The 15050-nt window shown below is 43.0% G+C and overlaps 1 protein-coding gene across 1 annotated transcript in view; it reads left to right on the top strand.

Moving 5' to 3' along the window:
• Positions 1–10332, top strand: part of Lrmda (leucine rich melanocyte differentiation associated) — a 1023325-nt gene extending 1012993 nt beyond the window's left edge. Inside the window, exon 7 of the mRNA XM_055606258.1 lies at positions 10204–10332. Coding sequence (XP_055462233.1) covers positions 10204–10283 — 80 coding nt within the window. The 3' untranslated portion in view covers positions 10284–10332. The remainder of the gene's footprint in view (positions 1–10203) is intronic.
• The last annotated feature ends 4718 nt before the right edge of the window (positions 10333–15050 follow it).

Below are 15050 nucleotides of genomic sequence, written 5' to 3'. Positions count from 1 at the left end.
CCTTTCCTTTCCTTTCCTTTCCTTTCCTTTCCTTTCCTTTCCTTTCCAGCAACTTGTCTTTCTTTTCAACAACTCTTTTGAGAAGTTTCAGTCCAAGGAAGCACACAGAGCTGTGGAGACAGCCCTGTCCTCACTTTGTGATGCTAGGACTCTATAAGAACAGACCTGAAGCCCGAATGTGAATGTCTTCCTGAGGGCATGGCCAGCACCTCTGTTCACACTCAGCAGGTGTGTTCACAGAGGAGTCTGGCAGTTTTGAGGATGAGTGAAGACTGCGGAATTTTGTTTTCCAAGTTCCCCCACCTCGTGCTTCATAAATCATATTTCACATGCTCACCCCCAGTCTCACCCCATTCTCCTCTTCTTCTCTTCTGCTAATGTAATCAGCCTGCCACTGAAACAAAACAAAAAAGGAGAAAGCTTAAATGTCAACATATTGAGCAACTTATTTTTCTTCTTGCAGTGCTGTTGTTTGAACTAAGGTCCTGTTACTGGGCTACACAAGAGCTCTCCCCAGCTTTGGTTGGTCATTATTTATTTTAGGTGCCATTTGTTTTCTGGCTGTTCTTAGGAAGCTAATAAATCTTCCATTTACTAGAGTGCAATACAGTAAGACCTTCAGTTAACCAGACTCTTTATCTCTTATTTTAAATATGAATAAAAATAAGGTCATTTACTATACCAAAGGAAAGGGCAAGGTGGAGAGGGGCTTTTAGGTTCTTCTAGAACAGTTGTCCTTAGAAGTTATTCCCCAGCATTACATGGCAACTTGCCAAAATAAGTAAATTTCTTAGCACAAACTCAGACCCACTAAAGGGAAAGTTGGTGGGGGGGTAATTCCCATGCAGGGAAGAATCAGAGAGAACCAATGTTCTTGAGCCAGCACACCCTGCTCTTTGACATGCCAAATATATGGACTCGTAAGTATCCTCAGGTCATTTCACTCAGTCCACAAATATGAACTTAGAGATGGGGGGACATCACAGCGAGAAGCAAGCATGAGGACCCATGTTTCGTCTCGTAGGACCAGCGTGATAAAGCCAGGCTGCTGTGTGCTTGTAACCCCACCCTGGGGATCGCTGGGTACTCAGTTCAGCCTAAAGGATTAGGATGTAGGAAACAGCACTTTACACTAGAATTTGTAGACCAACTAAAGCTTTACTCAAAAGAAAAAAAAATCGAAAAATGACAAGTAAGGATGCCCTCTGACTTCCACCAACCTACACAAACTCTTCATTGAGCACCTAAGCTATAGCCCAGGTTTCATGGTGTGCACGGGAATCTGCTGTCACGACTCTCGACTCTCCTGGAGTTCTTTAGAGAAAAGATGCTGTGATCTTGAATAGTGTTCGCTTGTTCACCCCTGTCCACCACCCCAGATAAACTTCCTAATTGTGTCATCCTCGCTGTAAACATGCACTCAACTGCAGTCACTCTGGCATATCTAATGAGCTTCATGATGAGAGAAAACTCAAAGTTTCCACTTAATCATGAGTTAATAAATCTAATTGATTAACTGGCCCCAACCTTTTCTTTGTGGCTGTTTGGTCACATGACTGTCACATTGAGGGAATGCCTGGAAGCAGGACTCGAGCCCTGTCATGCTTGTTAGAGCCACAGCTACACCCTGCACAGTGTCGCTGTCAGGGCCCAGAGCCCTGGAACTCATTTTTGTTTGTCTTCTTCCTGGGTTGAATCCCATCACTTATTTTCATTCTATATGATTCTAGTTTAAAATGCTGTTTCCTAGACTTTAAAAACAGGCTTGACATCTATGAAAGCTGCAAATACCGATGCTTCTTCTAGAATGGGAAGGCACTCAGTTGTTCTTAGTAGGAGTGATGATTCTAGACCAGGTATTCTGAGAAGGGAAGAGAATGATTCTATTTTAAGCAAGGAAGGCCCTCCCTTAAAAAAAAAAAAGCAACCACAATTTCTGTGTTCTAATGTTCACTTTAGTCAAGAAATAAAAATAATTTCAAAAAGATGCTCTCAGATGATGACAACTCCATGCCAGTGGAAGTCTTTGTTTTTTTTCCTTTGAGCATGTCCATGGTGCAAGTGCTTTTGGTTTCCTTTCTGTATTAGTTTGCGTGCTTCTTTACATTTATGCAGATGATATGAAAAAAAAAAAAAAAAAGAACTCCTTGAGCTAAGATTAATTATATCTGGTAAGGAAAATCAGTCCCTGAAATTGAGGCAGAAGGAACTTGAAAGTGTCAGAGAGAGGGGCCCTTTGGTATCCTCAGTCGCAGATAGCCTTCAGCCCAGATTGGGTAAACATGACATATTGATCATTACACAACCTGTAATTGGTGACCACAAGCACAGAGCGGCTTTAATGGCCTTCCCTGCGTGGTTGCCCCTATTTATTTAAAGAAAGCTGTGGCTGTTTCCTAACTGCATGCTGCCCTCTAGTGGCCACGATTCTGACTTCGAAAGCGGAAAAGATTCTGAATGGTGTGGGGGGGGTGACTCTGTCTCTTTTCCTATCTCCCCCTCCTTCCCTCCCTCCCCCTCCATCTCTACTCCTCCCTACCTCTCTTTCTCTCTTCCTCCCGCCCTTCTTCCCTCCCTTATTTTTCCTCCCTCCTTCCCTCTTTGCCCACACTTTTCCTCCCCCTCTACTCCTTACCCCCTCCCTACCTCTCTCCATCCCTCCTCCCCCTCTTGGTTTCTTTCTCTTTCTTTCTGTCTAAGGTTTCTGAGTTCTCTTGAAACAGAAGCGGAAAGCATGACTGTTCCCCCCTAACTGCTGTTCCTTTTGAATGACAGCAGGGGTGAGATCCACCATGAGCTGCTGGGAAGGCGCCTCTGGAATCACACCTGATTTGCATCCCGTCTCAGCACACACATTGAAATCCCTCCCCTCTCCATCATGCCCCTCTTTGCTTTGCTGGCTCTGCAGCACCTGTTTCCCTCCATGAGAAAGTAGCAAAGGATGAAACTAAGTCCTGTTGTTGGTGATCTTTGAAGTTCTCAGGAGGCCCTGGGCGCCTGTGAACAAGATTGGAAAAATAAATAATACATTTGAAAAATAAGCTATAAAAGCAAAACTTCCTTTCCTGCCTGAAAAAGATCGATGTGTAGTTATTGTCACCTTAGGGAGACCGATCAGAACCTCATTTTCCTGCTCTGTAAGTGAAGGACTTCCCTTAAAATGAGTGCCCTTAAATTCTGTCCCAGCTGGAGAGTTCTCTGATGCAGTGAAGGAAATACTTTCAAAGGTAAATTTAGTATGTTGTGTCTTACTAGGGAGTTTGGTGAAGGATAAGGTAATGCTTACAGCTGGGCATAAGTAAACTGCTGTTTAGGACAGCAGGATGAGGGAGGATTCTGCCTTCATTTTTTACTTGGGACAAAACAAAGGCCCCAGAGTGAAAAAACTTGGATCGGTAAGATTTACAAATTTATTTCTGAAGAGAGAGGGGACTTGCCCGAGCAAAAAATAATAATAATAGAGAAACTAGATTTGGTCTCTTATTTCTATTATGTCACAGTTTGATCAAAATATGTGTGTTGAGGCAAGAGGTAAACTGACTGGTAAGTTCAAAGCCGGGAAGGAAGGAGCACTCATTGCTTCTGAGGCTCTTCCATGGTGGGTCTGCTCATACGAAAAAAAAAAAAAAATTAAAAAGACTTGACATGTGAGCAAAGGCACAGGGGATTTCCTCACCAGATCCTTGATGGACACATGTTCTGTCACTTCTAAGAAGGCCTGTAGAATCTTCTACCAGGCCATGACATCTAGAGGCTCAAAGTGGGACAGCAAGGGTGAGGACTGGGCGTCCACTCAAGGGCAAGGTTTCTAACATTTGTACACAGGAAAGGAAGAAGTGTGTGCCTCTGTGTGTGTTTGCCTCTCTCCGGGTGTCTCTCTCTGTCTCTCTCTCTGTCTTTCTCTCTGTGTATGTGTGTGTGTCCTCTTGTTCTCCTCGTCCTAACTCCTTTTCTCCCTGAGATGACAAGCCTCATTTCAACTGCCCTGGGAGCCCAGAGTATATTTTCCACAGATTCTGCTTTATCACATGTCAAACTGTCTGCTCACTTTCACCCTGAGCTGTCCAGCCTCCTCAGTCTGAAGGCAGGGATGCTTGCCTGTCACTGTTCACCTCAGTTAGATCCTTTCCTGCTGGTGCTGTGCTTCCTTCGGGCACAGAGCAAGGCCTGTCATGGCCCAGCATCTGGCTGAGCAGGCACCATAATCTAGACTCTCAAGGGATATTTATGAGCCTCCCCTTAGGCCATCTCACAAAGGTCTGAGCACCAAGGCCAAGCACACACTTCTCTGTACGTTTAATCTAAGGGGCTCTTTGTCTGCTTCCTAACCTTTGAGTTGCTGGCCATATTGTGAGATCTGACTTTATGCTCATGGTGTTTACAGAAAGCAGCTTGTCATGACTCCACAACTTGAATCTTACTTTATATCTAGAATGTTCACAATCAGGCTCCAGGTGCTAAGAAACAAATAAAAGCTGTCCTTTAATTTATGATAAGTATTGCTGGTAGAAATAATCAACTCCGGAGAAAACTGACAGCAACTGAGCCTTGAATCTAATGTGATTTATCATACATAAAAACACTGACCCAAGATTTACATCCCAAGATCTTGAAAGCCACACAAATTCATAGGGCAGAATTAACCTTGGTAGAAATAATGAAAAATAAAATTAAGTCAGCCAGAAATAAACATGGCAAGTGTGGCCAAACTTTCCCAGACAATTCAAGCTTTTCTGTTGTAGCTCAAAAACACACATTTACAGGAAATGGGACTCTCAGACAAATAAATGGTGGCAGCAGAGACTGGATGTTAATAATTTGCAAAAGCTGGTGGAGGAATATTACATGGGAAAGAAGTGATCCCCACTGGAAATAGGAAGGAAAATATTAAGAAGAGAAAATATTTGACTTGGTATTTAAGAAGTGAGTAGGGAGTTAAACTGATGTGAGTCAAAATGGAACTTACTGTGCATAATTAATGCTTTCTCAAAAAAAAAATCACTAGACACGTTTACATGTGTTGGTACACGTAAGTCAGAGCCAAAATACCCTTGGGGCCAAAATGGCAGCATTCAGCGTCCACACTACATAGCAGGCAGGATTTAAAATAGACATACCCTCATGCCTCTCAAGAGCTCATTTGTATAACACTGAGGAAACAGACGGCATTTCTGGAGGTGGGTCCTGCAGTCAAAAGCAAGGACAATATGTTGTGCATCCTCTGGCGAACAGAGCCAGAGCAATATTGTGGGAGTCAACAGGTGTCATGGCAACCAGAGTAGCACTCTCAACTGACCATGCTGATTATAAGCCAAGACACCTGCCTCAAGTCATGCCCTACTAGTTTGGGAAGGAAGTTTCACCATTTCCTTTACTACTGTCTTCAGGGTCAAGTGGAAAGCTTATTTGACCTCAAAGCTAGAAGGAACTCAGAGGGAGAAGGAAGACAAATATGGCTGGCTGTGGAGAAAGGACTTAGTTTTCCCTCTAGAGAAAAAAGTCATGAGACTCCATGAAGAGTTTGGACTCATAAACAGTACCCTGACTCTGTGCTATATTATAGGGATATGAGTAGATGGATTTTAAGACCTAACTTTGTGCAATTGGTCACATTGCACAAAGAATAAAGAATTGACCATTCTTTCTTCATAGGATACATGGACCCAATGCCAATACTTCCACTTCATAAAAGAAACATTTAAAAATACCAAACTGTCTATTTCACAGTTCAAGAGGACCTACCATGATTATCTTTGCCTTCATTTACAAATGGGGAAAACAGGGAGGGCAAGGGACCAGTGTAGGGTCAGTAGTCATTAAGGACAGGTAGTAAGAATGGGAAGCCAGGATAGAATCTGTACTGGACTTGTTTCAGGGTATGCCAGGCCCCCTTTTCCTGGACAGCAAGGATCGCCCCACCCCGTGGCTATGTCTTTAGAATGGTCCCGGCCACCACAGTGTGCATCCAAGAAAGGAGAATCATTCTCACCCACTAGGCAGCCACAGGTCATAACTTAACCTGCATAATCAGAGCATCCATTGCAAAGGGTGGGAACATTGAAAAGATAAAGGACCTCTTTAAAACAGATTTTTCCCCACACATTTTTTTCATAATTATAGCTCTAAGAGCTTATGGAAATGGGAAAACTGGCTACTTAAGAAAAATTAGGAGTCTCATCTGGCAGGAGAGGATTTCCCTGGGGACAGGGCACTGTCATTTTTCAGAGCCCCCAAAAGAAACCCCCTCACCGACATCTGCACGTTGGCCTGATGCATGGCCAGCCTGCCTCACTTACTATGGCCAAAGCCTCATGTTTTAATTAAAAAACACTCTGCATGCCATTAAATATGTTGTCTCCCTCCATTTCTGTAACCATAGAGTTTGAGGAGATACAAACAAGAGAATCCATTGCAGATGTGTCAGAGGCCGTGGCCTACAGAGCCCCCGTCACCACTGCGTCCCAAATTCCAGCCCCAGAGAACCTCCCTATGAAAATACCAAGTGCAAACAAATGGCCCCTTCTGCAGCCTTCAAAACCTCGGGCAGTTGCTGTAGTTGAGGAAGGGGGTTGGAGTGGGGACAGGAGCTACCCATAACATCTCCATGACTTGACAAATGACTTCATGATAATAAAAGTCCTCAAAGTCATCTGGCCACACAAGGGCTTGTACCAGGCTGTTCCTTTTTTTTTTTCTTTCTTTCTTAATATCTGTTAACTACAAAAGTCACATTGCCACTGTGAGCTCTGATAGGGAATGCACGAAAGGCAAGGCTAGCTTACTTTAAACATCTGTATATGACTCTGATATAAAAATGTCAGCTTATTTTACCAGTCTGTAGCCTGAGCATCCTTGTCCCCAGGCTAGTACCAGCAGCTAGGGTTTTGTTTTTTTTGGGGGGGGTCCCAGCCACCCCCAAGTCTTCCTAGAGTAGCACTAGCCCACAATAGTTTAATGACAAATTAAACTCCTAACACATTGGCCCTTAAGTCACCCAGCTATCAGTAGGGAAGAGTCGTACCCTACTGATAATACTCCCAGGGTGAGATTGACTTAGGTTATCTGTAGGCCCTGACCCCATGATTCCCATAGACCAAGGCTGCCATGAACTTCATGGGCATGCCAAGTTTTGGAATGATGGGTGAAAAGACATTCTGGTACTTCAAGAGCATAGAAGACCCACATGCTAGGGAGTGATGTCAGCTTGCGTTAGAATCCCAGACAGTTCTCCAGTGTCCTTGGCATAATATGGCGCTGGTATCTCTGTCAGGATCTCTGTTTTCTGTCACCACGCACAATCCTGGGCCTGTCTCCAGCCCTGACAGTGTCTTTTCAGATCAGGTTAGTGCCAGCCCAGAGACCAAGTCGGCTTCTCAGCACATAGCCCCTTTGTTTGAAGTCTGCCCTTTTGTCGTTAATGCACTCAATGTCTATTTAAATCTGACAGTGAGTGCAGTATCTGTTTTCCCATCAAGAGATCATTGACAATATTAATAACTCACGTCCTTGCCTCATTTTCCAAGCACTGACACCTAGCCACAGTCTCCTGCATTCATCAAACAGCCCTCTCTTGCCAGGCTGCCTATAGCTTCCAGGCCCGAAGAAACAGGGCAGGCCCCAGAAAGGTCTTCATTAATGCCAACCAGAGAAGATGTGTGAGTGTGGCTCAGAATGCAGCCTGGGCCCACGTTCCAGGAACACTGTTTTCCATCTGTTTGCATCTAGAGTGGAAATTCAGCATGGAGAAAGGTGGAGAGCAGAGGCATAGGAGCCTGGATGTCGAGCAAGTGTACAGAGCGGGTGCAACCGTGTGGACAGTGGTGTGCCTGTCATGAGTCTGCTCTTAAGAGGGACTGCATGCTTGGTGATATTTGGCAGCCCTATTCATTTCTTTTTATAAAAACACATGCTGTCCTGGTAGTGGAGAAAAAACAATTAATGTCCTTTGGATTGTCCCTCCAGAATTTGGAGGGTTTGCTTGACTCAGCTAGGTTTAAGTCCCTTGTGGGGTTTCCCATGCATCTGTGGCATGGGCAGACAGGCCCGGTTAAGGGAGGCAGAATGTAACAAGTCCAGCCCATAGACCACCAAGGCTCTGGCATTGCTGCCGATGTTAACACAACTCTAGGCACTACAGAATACAATAAAGGGAACAGCTCTGTGCCAATAGCTGGGAAAAATGAAAGGTCTAAGTGAGGTTTCACACAAGCTCAATATTTCCAGGCACTAGACCAATACTGAAAACCAGAAACTGGGAATGAGGGGCGTGGAGGGTCAGGGAAGCCAAGTTAAGCATGAAGAAAAGAATGACCCACAATAAAACTGTCCATGGCAACACAGCAAGAAAAGAGCCAGGTCCCAAATGATGTCACCCTGTCCCTCTTCCAACTCTGAGAACTCCTTGGACCCTAGTTATTTTCAAGTTTGCCTCTGACTACCCAACACAGGCACATCTATACTACCCTTAAAAGTCTCTACAAGTTATTTTTAATTCTTATTTAAGGACAAAGGTTAAGGAATGAGGAGGTGGCTTGATAAAGTGCTTGCCATACAAGCATGAGGACCTGAGTCTGTTCCCCAGTGTCCATATAAAAAGGTAATGTACAGATGTATACATCTGTATTCTCAGCTATGGGGCTGGGTAGAAGGAATCTGGGGACTTGTTTGCCAGTCTAGCCTAATCCATGCACTCCAGGCCATTAAAAGACAAATATTTTAAAAGTAGATGGCAACTGAGAAAGAGAAGAAGACAACTGACATCAACCTCTGTAGACACTCACGTGAACATACACCCAATACACAGGCACCTGTACACGTCCCACACAAATCCTCATGTGCACACCACCGTCACTACTACCGCAAGTTTAAGAGTTGGTAGTACAAAAGGTTTGTGCTGCTGACATTCAGTATGAAGAACATGACTGATCTTAGATCAGTGAAGAATGGTGGGTGTTGACATCGCACTATGAAACTAATGAAACAAATAACCAAGAACAGGTAGCAGTCATCACAGACAGGTTTATAGCTCACGGATTAGTCTTTTATGTCTATTTCCTTTCTTTGTCTTCTGTGTACTTTAGAGATTTAAGTCCTATTTGTACCCAGACAGCTATGTGCAAGAGAATTTTAAGTTAATTCTTCTAAAATTAGAAAGAACAAAGTGGTGGTAAAAAGGCAAACAGAAGTTATATTTTCTTGGGAAAACACTTTTTTCTTAATAATTTTATAGAGTTTCACTGTAACCAGTATCTTTTGAGTAGAGGTGAGTATTAAACCCAGACACTTCCACACTCTAGGCAAATACTATTCCTCCAAGTTATATTTTTAGCCCTTGATTTTTTTTTTTTTAAACAGGGTCTCACTCTGAAGGCAAAGTTAGACTTGAACTTACGATCGTCCTTCTCTGTTCACCTGAGATTACAGGCATGCACCTCCAGGCACAATTTTTTATTTATGATACATAAGGACAAGTTAGAACATCTGCTCCACCTCTAATGCTGTGTTTCATAGTGAAGTGTCCAGCAACATCCAAGAAAGACCAGGACGTTTCATAAGGAATCAGGAATACATATGACGTCAAAAGTGCATTTTAACATGAGAAATGAGCTGAGGATGCCTGCCGACTGGGGAGTGGGGGCAGACGGATGGACAGATGTCTAAATGTCAATGGCACTCTTACTTTCCCTACAGTCTTCAACCAGCACAGCCTCTCTTCTTTAATCACCCAGCATGGGCTTGAAGCCCCCAGGATTTGGAAAATTCTCTCTGGAAGTCAACAATATTGATTTCCAATAAAGAACTTCAAAATAGTCACATTCTGTGAAGATTATCTTTCAGCCTTCACTTGGGCTGGATTCATCTGATTTAAACTTAAGTTTCCATTCTTAGAAACTAGACTAAGGAAATCTGGGGAGGAGCAAGTCGTACTGTATTTTGGGGAACTGTTTGTCAAATTAGAGAAGTTCTAATTATGTGAGAAAATAGCACATAAAGCTGTTATTCCTAGGAACCTGTAATTAGTAATGACACTCATTGCAAGGTCATCTCTAAGAACAAGAAGGCACAGTCTTTTTCATGTGAGGCTTAGTCTGTTTTCTGCCTCGCATCAGATTAGCCATCATAGTGCATGCCTGTTTAACAACAGCTCGATTTCTGAACTATATGAATTGAGCCACCAGTAACGATGTCTCTTTCTATTAACAGGTATCCTAGCGAAAAATCGCTATTTTTACTGTGGAAGAAACTCAGAGGGTAACAGATTCATCCGAGATGACCAGCTTTGAAGCTAAATTCTACATGCCTTAGCCTGTTTCATGACAATAAAATGAAAAAGCAAGAAAAACCAGAGACTGCGTTGTGTCTCAATAAGAAAGCTCTGACTCCTGCTTTCAGTACCTTGTGCCGGACTTTGCCAGGCCTGTCACGATCATCCAGCTACCTTAGACTGAGTGGTCACAGAGAGATTGACATGATTGCCCTTAAGCAGGTCTCATCCACCAGGGTGACAGACAGCAGCGGCGCAGCACCAGGGCTGACAGCAGGAGCACCATGATAGATTGCCTGGTCTCCCGACTGCTCGCAGGGGAACAGGGGTCACACCTGGGGCCTTCTCGGGCTTGCTCACTGGCTGCAGTAGAGTGAGAGAGGCTCTCCTGGGCCTGCCTTCTGTGCTTTGAGCTTATTCAGTGGAGTAGTCACGAGTACAGAGGGAGGGTGCATCCCCATTACTCCTTTAGCCTGCATATTAGGCATTATATTAGCCAACTTTATGAGCATCGCCTTTTATCATTGCCAATGCTTTTCCATCTGTAACCATTCAAAGGACACAATCTCTCTACCAAGTCATATATTTGTGTGTGGCTTCACCATACAATTCCAGAATTTTCCTAAATCCCTGACTATTGAAGCATTTTGCTTTAAAATCTACTTGTCCTAAATACATCTCAGAGTAAGCCTTTTTTCCAACAGAAGGGTTTGGCAAAACCAGAGGTTCTCCTTTGTTTCTTTCTGTACATTTTCAGCTATGCCTATGGCCATATTTACCCTACAGGCTGCCTTGTCTGTTTGGATGCTAGTTAAATGTAGTCAGATAATGAAAGATAGTGGGATGGTTCGGGGGGTCAGAAAACTAATGGGAGATTGTGGAACATACCCAGCAGGCCAAACAGGTTTGGTAGAGCACACACCTGAAGGTTTCCTGCTTCTCTTGGAGACTCTCTGTGGATCAGAAGTCAGATCATAGCCAATGAGACATGACTAGTTCTCTCTTTTCAATTGTTTGCTAGTACTGATATCACAGGAAAAGCAAGCACAACCAGGCTAGCCAAATGACTGTCATTTTGTTTCCAATTGTCCTGATCAAGTCTCTCTATTAAGCATCTGTAAGACTTCTTACTCTTTGACACATGGTGCTCACCCTTTGTTCTTGAGTTTGGTTGTGTGTTCATTCCCCCGAGTCCCCGAGGTAGGAGAGCAAAGGTTGAAAGAGAATCCCTCCAAGTTATGGATAGCAGGAGAGTTGCTAGTAGAGGATCAGTTGTTGGGTGCCCCGACTCCTGGAGCCGCTGGAGAAGGGCCCTTCTTTCCCAGATCTAGTCCATTTGCATAGCCTCAGCCCTACAGAGTCAACCCAGCCTGGGAAAGCACATATCCAGGCTGGCAGGGGTCCCACATGGAGAGTACACAACCTCCATTCGTCAGCTGTTGGGAGCAGCTCGTGTTAAAGTCCTCAAGACCATTAATAACTAGATAGTATACAATCCACTCATAACCAGGCTTGAGAACCTTTTCTCTGTTTGATCTCTACAACACCACAGAGAGCTAATGGTTTACATTAGCATTGTTCCCCCTTGCCTCTTTTTGTAGAGGTAACAGAACCTTTGGTCTATGGCATACTAAGGGAAGCGAGGCTCTGTGCAAGGGCAGTGAGACTAGTCTAATGTCACATCCAATCTAATGGCACATATTTCCCTGTCTTCATAAAGGACTTTAACCCTCCTCAAACAATAAAAAAGCACTTGTGAACTGACCACAGAATTTTTCCATCTTTATTTTTCTTACTTGTTTACTTTTCTTAATGTCAGAACCATTTGTATCATGCGCAGGAATGTCTTCTTCAATGTGAGCTTTGGAGACAAAAAAAAAAAAAAAATTAGAGTGAGTTATTGACCACGCTATTTCCCTCTCTTTGGGTTATTTGTTTTCTTCCAGAATGGTGTAATAACTTCAATTAAGATTAGCTTTAATTATAACTTGCGTAAAGGCCATCATGGCAGTATATTCATCTTACTGATGGAATTATAGTGAGTTTTGTTTCTCTTAAGTAGGAATGATGATAATGAATTATTGTTGGGTTGTTTACTATTCCATCGTCTGTTGAGCAATATCTGCTCTTCTAGAACTGGACTCTGGTCTGAATTGGTAGGGGAGGAAGCCCTAAGCCTGTTTATCTAAAATCTGTAGGAATTTCCCAAACCTTGTTTACAAAGTAGGAAATTATAGGGTAATAAATTCATCTGAAGCCCAGACTGTCTCATCCTCCCCTTCACACTTCTTGTCTTCCTCTCACTGGGCTGCACACAGCCTGTTCTTTGGGGAGCGGTCCAGACAACCCTATTCCCCCTCCCAGGACACAGTCCAGAGAACTGGGAGATGCATGGAATTCTGGAGCTCTCTGTTGCTTCAGCAATGTTAGGGAGACTATCTTTTTTCCTAAGTAACATAATTTTAAAGAACAATTTACTCCTAGGGGAGTAATGTTTTAGATTGTGGGAAATCCTATTAAAAGTACTATTGCAATCATTTGCTTTTTACCTTCACCAGCTTTACTCATAAACCCTCCATCTGTTTGTTGCTTTAAATAGAAGCACATTATAAAAGATTATCACTTGATCAGGCTGCACATCTCCATGCTGTGTGTTTTCATATATTCCTGTGCAGTAAAGAGTAAAAGAAAGCAAACTACAGATTGAATGAAAGTGTGCGTAGGATGTGTTTGTGTGTGTGTGTGTGTGTGTGTGTGTGTGTGTGTTTCTTACCAAGCTGTGTCTTCACCACTTCAAGAGAAACCATCTTTCTTGCTCTTTCTAAGAAGTAGCCTGGATGTCTTTCTCTTCTTCATGAGTATGTAGAATAGAAACAATCCATGATGGCTTTTTCTGTCATAACTGCAACACAACTCAGGACTTACTGTGTGCAAGGGCAACCTACATCAGACACATGTCACTGCCTGATGCCCAGGGAAGACGCTACAGGGCTCACTGTGACTCTCCTTGTTGCCCATCTGGTGCAGTTCATCGAAATTGACCTTCACTACCTGCCTGCTTCAGTTTTGTTTCTAAGAAGCCACCTTCACTGAAGAAGCATGTTACCATTAGTTGACTCTTGTGTCTCTAATTTGTGTGGATTTTCAGATTTGTAATCTAACCCAAATAAGACAGGAAAAGAGACCGGAAAATTATGAAGCATGCTGCTCACTTGTTTGTGTGTCAACCAGGTCATTAAATGTCGGTATAATGTCCTGTGCTACGTCTGTTGCTCCTGCCACTGTGTTCATGTTTTGCATTTTTAATTGTTTTCCTACTTAGGGTGTGTTTGCACACACATGTGACTGGATGCCACTGTTAGTGAGTGGCAATCAGAGGTCAATTAGCTGGAATTGGCTCTCTCCTTCCACCACATGGGTCCTGAAGATGAGCTCAGGTTGTCATACTGGTGGTAGGCATCCCACTGAGCCACCTCTCCAAAAGCATTGTCTTTTTACAGCTTTATCTGAAATTTCCCAGGATTGGCAGCGCTCCATTAGGTAATAATAACATAAATGTCAGTTGGTTACTCTGTAGTAGAGTAGTAATAAATAGCTCCTTTTATAAACATTAACATAACACCCTGGGAACATTCTTCTGAAGGAGAATAGGGTGTGACCCAGAGATAAACCAACTCAAGACAAGGGGGTTATGCTAGGAAAGAGGGCGTTTTCTAAGATGGAGTACATATTATGGAAAGGTAGTGGAACAATGTTGATATGACTAGCAATCAGTGGTATTATGCCAAAGGAGAGTGTAGAAATAGTCCAGATGTGGAAGCTTAGTGGATAAGGGAGGGTTAGAAACTGGAAATAATAAGAGAGGAAAAGACAAATTTCTGCCAATTCAAAGGAGTACTATTTCTCTGTACAATGCAGTCACATTTGATACCATTGCTTGCGACTGGATATAGTCAACAAGATTCCCCTCCTAGGACGATGAAGCAGCATAGAGCAGATGGATTAGCAGTGCCAGAGGGACACATGCGCCTATGTGTGATGGCACACAGGACCATTGCTGACTGATTCTAGCTTCTGTCTCATGGCTCACAAAACCTACATCTCAAGGTAAGAAGTGAAAGAAAAGACAATGTTTGGGCAGGAAGACGAGCGAGGAAGCCTTGTATTCTTGTGAGTCCTCATAAGCTCATAAAGTTCAGAGTTAGATGGATACCTAGACAAAGATGCTGCAAAAATGAAGATAGTTAAGAAAACAGATGAAGACATACATGTGGGGCAAATATGCTAACAGCAGCTTGAATTAACTCTTTGCCCCAGAAGAGAAAATTATCCCATTGGGCAACACAGACAATATTTAAGTTCATATTTAGATAAGCAAAATTAATATGCAGAACAGCCTAGAATGTGTTTCTTGCCACATCGGTTACTCAGTGTAGCTGGCACTTTTTTCCTGAAGTCTGAGGGCTCACAATAATCCCATTCCAAGCCTTCTTCCGGCCTCCACGCGTGATGCACATAAACTCATACAGGAGTATACATGTACACAAAAAGGTGAATAAATAATTCTAAAAATAGGAATGGGTTTGGATATTTTTAGACACTAATTTTTCAGTTCAGGTGCTTGTATTAGAGAAACAACACCTACTAGTGGGCTCAGCTGCAGCTTGTAGATTATTCCAGGCATCAAAATAGGGAAGAATGAATATACATTATTTATTTAAAGCATTACACTTATTATGTCACAATTTAAATAAAAATACTATTTACTTTTGATTGAACTTAAAGC

This window comes from Psammomys obesus, unplaced genomic scaffold, assembly GCF_907164565.1.
Source record: "Psammomys obesus unplaced genomic scaffold, mPsaObe1.curated_primary_1811, whole genome shotgun sequence".
Classification (NCBI taxonomy): domain Eukaryota; kingdom Metazoa; phylum Chordata; class Mammalia; order Rodentia; family Muridae; genus Psammomys; species Psammomys obesus.
This window is presented reverse-complemented; position numbering and strand designations above follow the sequence as displayed.